We start from the raw sequence: 10979 nt of genomic DNA on the forward strand, positions 1-10979 counted from the left end.
GAATGTGGGCACTGCCTCATCAATGTACACACTGCACTCAGTGGGGTACCGCAGTCCAGGGTGCAAACCTGACACCGGGGGAATGGCCTCCTGGCAGCGGCCAGCTTCCCAGTACAGCTCTCCACGATACCCCACCAGGGAAAAGCCCCCCAGGATGGTCTGTGGGGGCTGGTTTAGGAGGTGGCAATGCTGGACATGTGGGACAAGGCACCTCCACATGCCCAGTGCTGGCCAGACACATGCCCTGGCAGCAGCACCGCATTAGGAGAGGGCGAGGGCTCATCTCTCCTTGGCTGATGTCCCCCATGCCGGGGCTGTGTGGAACGTGTCCCCAGCACATGACTCCAAAATGCTTATTTTTAGCACATGATGGGGGAAGGCTTATCCCCCCCTGCTCTGGGGTCACTGCCTCCCTCTGACTCACTGCTGCCCACTGAAATTAAGCTGCAGACTGCACCACAAACCCATAAATGCAGTTTAAGGGAGGGCGCTAGAGTGGGTTGCAGAAAAAAGCCCGGAAAAGGAGAGGAAGATGGATCCCCGGGACCAAAACCCACACTGGCTACTTCTCACTGGGAAACCCTCTCAAACAATACGAAACCAGGACAATCTAGTTGCATGGAATAATTAACTCTTACCAAAAAAGGCATTCAGCAACTTCTGCACCTGAATATTGCTGCCGACGGTCCGGTAGACACCCTCCGTGGTAAGCCCTAGGCAGGAGAAAGCACAGAGCTCAGCCAAGGGTGGTCCCTGGCGGTGGCAAGTCCACAAGCCCCATCTAGTGGAACTCTCTCCCAGCTGTCGGGGTGCTGGCTCCGCAGAAATGCTGCTTCTGCCCCAGGAACTGTCCGATGTGTGTCCCCCCGCTCCCCGGGCTGCAGACTGTGCAGGATTGCTGCTCCTCTGATGCGTTCTTCACTGAAAAGTCAGTCTTGTTTCATCCATAACAGAAAATACAAAATAATCCGAGGCCACGGCGAGCAGCTCACCTTTGGTTTCCACTGCGTTGATGCACTTCCGGACAAACTTGAACCCAACCTCGTTCAGCTCCACTGTTCCAAAGGAGAGAAGCAGGATTAGCTGCCCATGCATCAGCACCGGCTCTCCATGCGGAAAACAGCTGGGAGAGCCCAGCCCCAGCCCCAGCCCCTCCCAGGTACACGAAGCCCCAATGCACGGCCAGGTCCACACGTGCATCTGCATCGGTACAGCCCTCCCCCCACCGAAAACACAGGCAGTCTTTAAACCCCGACAAGGGTCCCGATGATTCTCTGCTTTCCCTTGAATCTACGCTGAGTTACGGCACCGCTACGCCCCCGCTTTCTGTCTTTGGTCATAAAGGCAAGGTCAGAGTCCCGCCACAAGTGAGTTCTGTCTGATAAGGAGCTGATTATTCACTTCCAGAACACCGCAAAATCGCGGGTAAAGCTCTTCCACATCACAGGATTGCGTAATTTCTGCTTATCTACTTGACTAAACTAAAAACCCGAAACAATAGAGCTTGATACGATGTGTGAAGCGGAGCACCGCTCCTGTCCCAGCTGATCACCCACAGCCTTGCTCCAGGCCCTTCCAGGATGCAGGCAGAAACTCAGGATTTTTTTCTATATGCATATTTCAACTTCTCTAATCACACGCTACTGCTTCTGCTGATTTTTCCAGGATATCTGGAAGGATTGTCCCAGTTATAACATGGAATATTGTATGGCTGTTCACTGAATTTCTCCTAAATGACTGTGCTGTTGGCTTGGAATTCTGGGGGTTGGGGGTATTTGGGTTATCTTTTTAATGTAAAACAACATTTTACTGGAAAAAAACAGCCACGGGACAGGTCCAGAGACCAGCTCCAGTTACAGCACAGGCTGTACTGGCGAGCCCTATGAAACCACCGTGTTTTCAGCAAGTTGCTGTAACGATTCTCTCTTCTCTGAGCCACAGCAGTGAAAAGCTCAGAGATTTCTCAGCTCTGGTACAGGGATGAGTACAGGCCCCACTGAGCACAGACCCACTCGGTACCTACCACTCTCTTCGCTGAGGGAATCGACCTGACTCTGTCACTGATCTTTTGTCCCTGCGGTTGTTTTGGGGTTCAGAGGTGCAAACTGAACTCCACATCCCACTAGTTCTGGCTAAATAAAAACTGCACATTGCAATCGGTAACTTTTACCAACTCATTCTAATCTGGCCTCAGTATCAGACACTGCAAAGGAGAGAAGGTGCAGTGCTGCCATGGAGGGAGAACAGCCCAGTCAGCAGAACGTGAGAACCATGTTTGTGCAAGGAAACACACTGCCCGCCCCCCGACAGCTTTGGCAGCGCAAACAGCAGCAGAAACTACTCACTTTCTTCCTGCTTCGTGATGGGACTGTGGTAGATCTGAAAAAGGGGAAGGAATGGAGGAGAGAGAAACAAAACCATAATGCAATGTGGTTCAGTATTTATTTTCACAAGAGAATGCAGCACAGTCTCAACAGGAAGTCAGAGGACCTTTATGTGTAATAGCACATCCTGCACGCCAAGTGAGCTCCAGACATCCCCTGAGCGACTGGCTGCCCACCCCGAGCATGCAGACCCTCCACACTGTCCCACATCCTCCTCTTGAAGCGAGAAGAGCAGCACTGCGAAGGTGCCACATCCCACCTCCCTGATCCACATCCCATCTCTGCAGCCCCCCAGCCCTGAGCAGGGCAGCAGGAGCAGCCACTGGTCCGCCTCTCCTGTGAGCTGGCCAGGGGAAGGGCAGCCCTCCAGCGGCAGGGGGAGCTTCCTTCCAGGCAGGGTTTTCCCACACTGCACACCACGCTGTGTCCATTTAGGGGAAACATGGTGAAGTGCAGTGGCCTGTGCTCTGCTCAGACCAACCGAACCGAAGGTAATGCCAGCAGGCGTGGAAAAGAGGGCAAATGCTGGTGCAGGGTGGCCGCTCCAGTGGGCTAGTCTTCCCACCCAGTGCTCAGAGCGGGGGCGGACAAAAAATCACCTTGTGCAGGTTGTAGAGTGAGTTGTGAGCCACAGGAATGTGGAGCAGCGACGCCCCAGTCCTTGGGCAGTCTGGTACAAGTGGGGAACGTACCAGAGCCTTAAAGCAGGAAAAACCAGCCCCCCATTGCCAGCAGCGCCCTGGGCAGGCCAGCCAGAGCCCCAGTTCAGCCGCCCGAGTGGTGATGGCTGAGCAGAGGAGCCTGCTAGTGGCCGTGTCACTGCTCCTGCCCGGGACCTGCCAGCAGAGGACACTGCTCGGCAGCAAACTGACGGCTGGGCAGCAGCTCCTGAACACTCACCGGCTCCTTCCCGTCCATGGCTTCCATCCACAGCCTTCGGTTGGCTTCCGAGAGCGCTTGTAGCGTGATGGTCCCAGACCTGGACAGTTCACCCAGGGACAGGCAGAAGAGGAAATAAACGTTGTTTGCAAAGAGCAATTTCCTCCAGGTTTACAGGGTTTGGGGGGCATCTGAATACAAACCATCTCACCTTTCATTAGTTTCGATGTCGAAACAAAACCTTTTGTCTATGGAGTCTGTCTTCCTCCTCACGCAGGACTTCAGTGTCAGGTCTAAGGTGCCCTAAGAGAGAAAAGGAAAGCCAAGGTTAGAGGAAAGAAACCCAGAAGGAGGTTTTGGGTTCCTCAGCACCCTTCAGCTGCTGTCCAGGAGCACCAGGCTCCCAACGGGTGCCCTGCCAACCCAATGACATCGACACTAGGAGCAGACTGTCCTTCCCACCATTGCCACAGATCAAAGTGTTGTGAGCCAGGCTTCCTCTCCTCAGCCACAAAACGTTCTCGAGTTCATGGCACTACCGCACAAACAAGCACTAAATATCTCAGAATCAAGCACTACACCCTCGCAGAGCAGGAACGCTGCTACGGACATACCTCATAAGGCAGTTGCTTGGTGCTGGAAGCCAGGACCATGCTTGCCTCCTACCTGACACAGTCAGGTCCTAATTTTTATCAGGACCAATCAGCTCTACCAATTATCTACAGCATTCTTGGTCCAAACAACTTTACACAAAATATCTTGCAGAAAAAGGATGTCAAGGGACCACCCCTAGAGCAGACGCACTCTGACGCAAGGCCGGTACCGCGGGGCTGAGCTGCGGCCCTGTGTGTTCCTGCCCCTTAGTGAAAGGGCATTAACTGACCCTGCGGCAGAGTCAGTTTGTAATGCGACCACGAGATCTCCCAAGGTTCTGCAGGAACTCTGGAGAGAACCCAGGAGACCTCACAACCGTCCGGACCCCAGGGCTGAGTCTGCAAAGCTGGAATGTGTTCATCACCGCCACTGCGTCTGCAGGACCTCTGGCAGAGGCGGCTCGAGCAGCTCCAGGACAGCCCAGCGGCAAAGACAGCCTCCACGATCACGTCCAGCTGCCCGGCCATGACAATCACCTGGCTGTGTTTAGTGCCTGCTGGCTGTCTGGGGTTTCTAAGAGCACCGCTAGTAACCGCGGCATCTGCAGCGTGTGGTCAGCAGTGGGCTGAAGGTGCCGATTACCAGACTGCAAGAGCTCGGAAAGGGACTGATTTCCATTTTCACAAGGCCTTGCTCTGCACAAACTGCCCTTACGAGACATGTTTATGGCAGAGATGACAATAGATCTCTTCAGTCAATGTTTTGGACATCTCTTTGCCAAGGTCTCTGCCAAGGGCTTCCAAAAAACACATTTTATTTTATTGCTGCAGCATGCAGAGGGCTGCCAAGGAACAGTCCATGAGATCACGCGCTGGAGAGCAGCACGCCTGGTGGGAAATCCCTGCGGGACATCACTCCATGGCAGAGGAGGGCGGGTGGACTGAGCTGGACGCACTTGCTGTACTCCATCGTCCACGCCTGCACCCTACCCCTCCTCTGTCACGCCGAGGAACTGCAGGGAACTCCCAGACACTGGTCAAAACCAAAGTGTTTTGTGAAAGAAGCAGTTCCCCACATCGCTGCCTCACTGCGGTTCAGAGCTGCAGCTGCTGACCTCTCCTCCTCTCGTAACCCCGTCCCGCTCACAGTAACCAATTCAGAGAGCATAAATCGAAACCACAAACCAGAGACTGTGCGAACATGCAAAGGCCAAGGAATTCTGCTGTTGGAAGCAGCCACTAACAACTCGAGTGATTCAAGTATTTGCAACCACTGCCAGAGGGCTACGTGCACCCCAGGCTGCAGCCTCACCTCCCCTTTGCAGGGATAAATGTAACAATTAGCTTGTCTAGAAAGAAATTTCTCGAAATTGTCTAGTCAGAAATTTCACACTAGACCAAACCTGCAGGTCACCACTGCCCAAATAATGCTCACCTTACACAAACCCGCTGCCAAACCCTGCAGGGCTCCAGGCCATTTGGGAGAGAGGGAGGTGAAACTCCTCTTCACAGAGGTGCTTCCTGTGTGGCCAGGCAGGGTGCGGACAGAAGGCCACCCCTCTGCCACAGGGCGAGGAGCCCTTTTGCAGCCACAGTGTGGGGACCAGCCCCGGGCCAGCACATCCTGAGAATGGGCGCTGCCAGCCCACAGCTCTCAGGAGCGGGGATAGCCTCTCCCGCCCTGAACGTGGCACTTGTGCGTCTATTTGCCTATGGAAAGCAGAGTGAAGGTGACACCTGATGGCTGGGTCAGTGTTTGCAGACACCCCTCAAGAAACCAACTCACTTGCTTGGCTCCAGGCTTCTGGTCCATGGGTGTCATCCGTAGGGTTTTTGCCTCTTTTTCGTACTGGCAGTAATATTTCACCCAGGAGATGCCCAGAGCCCCTGCAGAGACACCAGGAAGCTGCAGTCAGAGACAGTGACTTAGCTGGATGCAGCTGGCAGAGCACAGCCAGTGTTCCCTGCATGTCCGGGTTTCTCTGGGGACAGACACCACTACCTCGCAGGGACACCTCCCTCATCAGTGTCTGCACTGGCTAGGAGGGAGAGAGGGGGGAGAGAGCAGGGAGAGGGGGGAGAGAGAGGAGAGAGAAGGGGAGAGAGCAGGGGGAGAGTGGGGAGAGAGCAGGGAGAGAGAGGGGACAGGAGAGGAGGAGGAGTGTGACGCAGCAGCCACTTCCAGTGCCCTCCCAAAATGCTGCTGGTGGAAGGGCGTTTGTGGGACTCTGGTCACCGGCCAAGCCAGTTTGGTCAAGCCCAGCCAAGATCTACACTGGCAGGATCCTCTGTGCCCTGAATGCTTGTTTCACACAGACTCTGCTATTTTTTCCTGTTGATGAAAACTTGGTAGTAAAGACAAAAGCATCTTTGAAACACTCTGGAGATCTTACTTACGTCACGCTAGATTTATTGTCATTGTTCTCTGTGGTCTTACCTGAACCCCTTTCTATTAAACACTTCAATGATGTTTTTTCTGTATTCTGTTTTCAAGTTGTAGTTGTCGGGAGGAACAACTCCCTTCATGCTCAATTTATAGGGAAACATGAACCGAGGCGGTGAATAGTCGCTGCATGCAGGAACATGCACCACTTGTTTGTGGTCTATAGCTACTGTCCGCATGTTTTCTTTTAGAAACAGGATAAACGTACACACAAATACAGGTATAAATACGTCTGTATATAGAATCCAAAATTAACAGCGAGTTGTCTGTAGACTCAGAGGCCATGGCTCTGCATCCAGGCTTTTGTGCTCCAAGCGTTCCTGCTCGCACAGCCATGGGAAGCTGCTGTTCAGTAAGAGACTGAACAGGTTTGATTTGATTCTGTACAGAATCAAGTGTCGCTCTCGGCAGCTTCACTCTCAGTGTCCGTGAACACTGCAGCCGTGCTTGGATGCCCTCCGAGACACCGCGAGAGCGAAGCTGAGCAGGACACCAGGCTTGTTCTGATAAAACGCAGCCAAGGCGCAATCTGCCAGAGCTCCAGCCTTTCCAGGGCTACGATGGAGTAATAAATCTCATTTAATTTGAGTGCAGGGCAATTAGCTCCGTGCTCACATGGCTCATGTAACCCAGAGAAAGCTCTGCGCCACCGCTGAGAAAGCTGGCAGCGAAAGCCCCTGGTGACACTCTGGGCAGCAGAGCCCGTGGTGCCTCCACGGCTGACGCTGACCTGGGCACAGGAGGCAGGTGAGGCTAGGAGCCAGGCAGCCCAGGCTCACGCGCTCTTTAACGCAGTCGGGTGCAGGGAGAAGCCATTACATTTCTCCTGAGTGTAGAGGTAGCCCTCGATGGTTGGCTGCCCAGGGAGCTTGCAGGTGAGGGGGGCTTCCTTCATCCTCTTCTTCAGGTCTTCCAGCTCCTCCCGTGTGCTAGAAAAATGATTCCTTGTCTGTAAAGAGAAAACAGAAAGAAGCACATGTGAATGTGAGCCAAGAGCGAGCTTCAGGCCATCCTGGTCAAACCTGAGGTGCTCTGGCAGAGAGGAGTTGCTCCCCTGTGTAAGGAAAGCCACTGCACAGATTCTCCTGAGAACTCCAGCTCTCAGAGACGATTGGAGAGACAAGGTTTAACACACCATGTGGAGAAATGGTGCTGCAGAGTCATGACTGGGAGGACACTTGTTCTTTCAACAAGGGAACCTGGCACATTTTAAGGCCAGGTGGAGCAGGAGGAAGCACCTGAACTCCTCTTCACACCATTGTTTAGGTAACAGGCATATTCCCCTACCAAACCAGGGCGTTGATCCCTCAAGAGATCATGCTGCGCTGCTTGGCATGAAAACATTTTTAAAGAGTCATGGCAAGACAGGGTACAAAATCAGGGCATTTTTACAGAATGTCCCTTAGACCTGGCCCTGAGTTACGGCTGTTGCTCCACAGGAATAGGGGTCAGCCGTGAAAGGGTGAGGAGAAAAGAAACGGGACATGGATATTTCACCCCATGAGGACGCTTGGCCAGCGGAGGAGCAGATACCACTAACATCACAACTGAAGGCCTTTTGAAGTGACAGGTACAATTTCAACCTGATGAAACCGGAAGAAATTCTTGGGCTTTTTCATGCACAAGGTTAAACGACACAACTGCAAAAGCCCCTTCCAGAGAGAATCTGTTATTTCGCAAAAACACTGTAACAGCACCTGCGGACTTGTGTAGGAGAGGAGAAAATATGTGTGAACTGAGAAGCAAACAACTTTATCTGCACCTCCCCCAATGCAAATACGGACGGTCTGTTTTGCAGGGAATAGCTTTGCCACATTTCAGTACAAACGAGAATAGAAGTCACACGCAAAAAATGTTTCAGCGGGGCAGGAACTCACATTCTGCAGGCTGAGCTGGAGCTGCTGTTTGTAAGGGAGGAAATCCTGCGTGAGCTCAACTGTCAGGTTGTTGTAAGTAAAGAGGCTGTGGAGAAAAGCCAGCACCTGCAAAGGAGAGAACAGACACAGACTGAACCTCTCTATTTCCAATCAGAGGAAAGATAGACAGAGAACAGTTTCAAAAAACGGATTGTTTTCCTTATAATTTTGGAGCGCTGCAAGTCTCAGCGTGACTTATCCTCCACAACAGCCCCGTAGCCCAAGCCTACCACCCACACATCTGTTGCAATGAAACACTCCCGAAATGGAAGACCCTGCCGGGAGGGTGAGCACAGATCTGCAGACCCACGAGGGTGGGTCCCAGGGTCAGCCACGTCCGGCGGCTGGGCAGAGCCACCCACCAGGGTGCTCCAGCAAACACCGCTAAGGCCGTTAGGCTGCAGCGATCCAAGAGTGAGGGATTAACTCCTGCTCTGTCATGAGACTCCCCAGGAGCAAGTCCAGCGCAGCAACACGTCCCTTCCTGCGGCTGTCAGCAGGTCAGTGTATCTGAGCATTGAGCAGGGCCCACAAGGAAAGGAAGGTCCTACCGGTTCAACGATACTGAATTTCTTGCTTTCCTGTACTTCCTGGATCTGGTACACATACTCAAGGGAGGACTCAAAGAAATTGTGTCTCTCTTTGTCAACCTGAAGGTCAGCCTGGAGGAAAGAGGGAGAAGTGGAAAAGACAAGGCATCACATCTAGCTTGACAGTATCTGACTAGCATTGGTCTGCCAGCCCACAAAGAGCTCTGCCACCACTTAAGGAAAAGGCTGCCAATGGTGTCCAGCCCAGGTTCTGAACACCTCACACAGAACCAGAGGTCTGCAACATCGACCGTTCTTCCCAGTCCGCCCTTTCCAGTCTCCCTTTCATTTGTGGATCCAGAACCTCATGACACTCTGCAAGGATCGGGCTTTCCTGAAGCATGTTTGCCATTTTAGCACACAGTCCTTCTCCAGCCGCAACCCTGCACTGGTGAGGACAAGGCCACTGTCACACTCCTCTCACCCTGACCCGAACCCAGCGACTCCAGAGCTGCAGCACCAGGCAGGACGGCACGGCATGCCGTGTCTCCACAGCTGACCCACACTGTGCCTGGCAAAGGCACCTGTGGGTTGATCTGGCAGCTGGATGACAGATCTAATTCGATCCAGCTACTCGGCTGTGGGCTGGAACGGGGCTCTCCTTGTTCACTGCAACACACCTGGCAGCAGCACGGCTGGAAGGGGCACCCCCTCCTCTGCCTGTGCTTGCTGCAACCATGGCCTGCTGCTGAACACCGCAGGTGGCAGGGAACCGGCCTGACCAAAATAACAATAACAACCAGGTATTTTTCAGCCAGATCAGTTTCCCAAGCCAGGGGAACAGGTGGCCAGTCCCCAGCTGGGCCAGTATACCTGGTCACTGCCCTATACAAGGGTGGACCAAGCACCCCCTCCTCTGCCTGTGCTTGCTGCAACCATGGCCTGCTGCTGAACACCGCAGGTGGCAGGGAACCGGCCTGACCAAAATAACAATAACAACCAGGTATTTTTCAGCCAGATCAGTTTCCCAAGCCAGGGGAACAGGTGGCCAGTCCCCAGCTGGGCCAGTATACCTGGTCACTGCCCTATACAAGGGTGGACCAAGCGATGTCTGTGTATCAAGGCACTAGTGCTGCTTGACACTTTACAGTGAAATCCTGCCTTGACACCCCTGGCCTCATCCCCGTGAATAGCTTTAGCTAGATTTAATTGCTTATCAACTTCAACTGTTTACTGAAAGGGATGAATTTCCCCCCTTTATTAAGATCTAGAGCAGCTGGCAGTGTTGCTTCCAGACCCAGCTCCGAAGACTACTCCATACACACCTCCTGTAACTGTGACTCCTTCTTTTTGGAAGACAAATGCAAATGGCGATCCAGCATGGAATAAAACTTCTCACCATCCTTCTCGAACTTCTTCTTCCTTTCCTGTAGGTGCAAGAGTTGAAGCAGAACCAGTTACTGGCATTTTCCAGATAAGAACACACAACCACTCCACGATCTTTAGTGCAGTTCAGTATTCCCATGGAAAAACTCTGGCTGACCCAACCAGAGCAAGAGGCCACTTCCCCTTTGCTCTGCTCTCACAGCCCATTGCCTACCCTGGAGTTAGTGACACCTCTCGGAGGTCCCCTGCGGATGGTCTGGTTCTTACCAACAGCCCTGAAATCCTGTTCTCCTGCCCCCACCCAGAAATTCATGAATAAGCCAACAAACAACAATGCCACCATGATGCAGAGCAGATGGACTCCGCCAGACCGGTTGGTATTAAATATTTTCATCACAAATTCAGTAGAAGCTGCAGCGTTTGAAGCTGTGTTTTGTAAATAAAGTCCTTTCTCTTTCTGTAGTCGGTTCTCCTGCCATGAAGTTTTGCTTCCCTATTCCACTGGCACAGACTATCCAGTCTGTCTGCTGGCATGTCCTGCAGGGCAGGATGCCCGGGGGCTCCCAAAGCCGGCACTCTGGCTCAGCGTGGGCAGCCCCTACCTAACCACCTGCTTGCTTCTCAGCCCGTGGCTCACAGCAGCTGCTCTGCAGTGGGTGGTTATTTTCTGGAGGGCACACACAGGGCGACGCTCACTGGCTGCTCACTGGAGCACATGAAGCTTGCACAGCTCCCCACGCTGCCCATCGTGGGCAGCATCTGTCAGAGCAGGGTAAGGGCACTCGTGTCGCCTCTGGCCACCACCACCTTGCCTTTGCTGGAGCAGCAGCTTTGCAACAGCCGCCAGG

At 53.2% G+C, this 10979-nt stretch overlaps 1 protein-coding gene across 1 annotated transcript in view; it reads right to left on the minus strand.

Annotated features, from left to right (window-relative positions):
- The window catches only part of OPHN1 (oligophrenin 1), a gene marked incomplete at its 3' end in the record, with an annotated part of 25760 nt that overhangs the window by 7690 nt on the left and 7091 nt on the right, over nt 1-10979 (minus strand). The window contains exons 3-12 of the mRNA XM_010144207.1: nt 10071-10172; nt 8767-8877; nt 8177-8281; nt 7119-7248; nt 5643-5743; nt 3475-3566; nt 3279-3363; nt 2024-2054; nt 993-1055; nt 639-713 (exon numbers count right to left, since the gene is read on the minus strand). Coding sequence (XP_010142509.1) covers nt 639-713; nt 993-1055; nt 2024-2054; nt 3279-3363; nt 3475-3566; nt 5643-5743; nt 7119-7248; nt 8177-8281; nt 8767-8877; nt 10071-10172 — 895 coding nt within the window. The remainder of the gene's footprint in view (nt 1-638; nt 714-992; nt 1056-2023; nt 2055-3278; nt 3364-3474; nt 3567-5642; nt 5744-7118; nt 7249-8176; nt 8282-8766; nt 8878-10070; nt 10173-10979) is intronic.

The sequence above is a fragment of the Buceros rhinoceros genome, unplaced genomic scaffold (genome assembly GCF_000710305.1).
Source record: "Buceros rhinoceros silvestris isolate BGI_N320 unplaced genomic scaffold, ASM71030v1 scaffold26179, whole genome shotgun sequence".
Lineage (NCBI taxonomy): Eukaryota > Metazoa > Chordata > Aves > Bucerotiformes > Bucerotidae > Buceros > Buceros rhinoceros.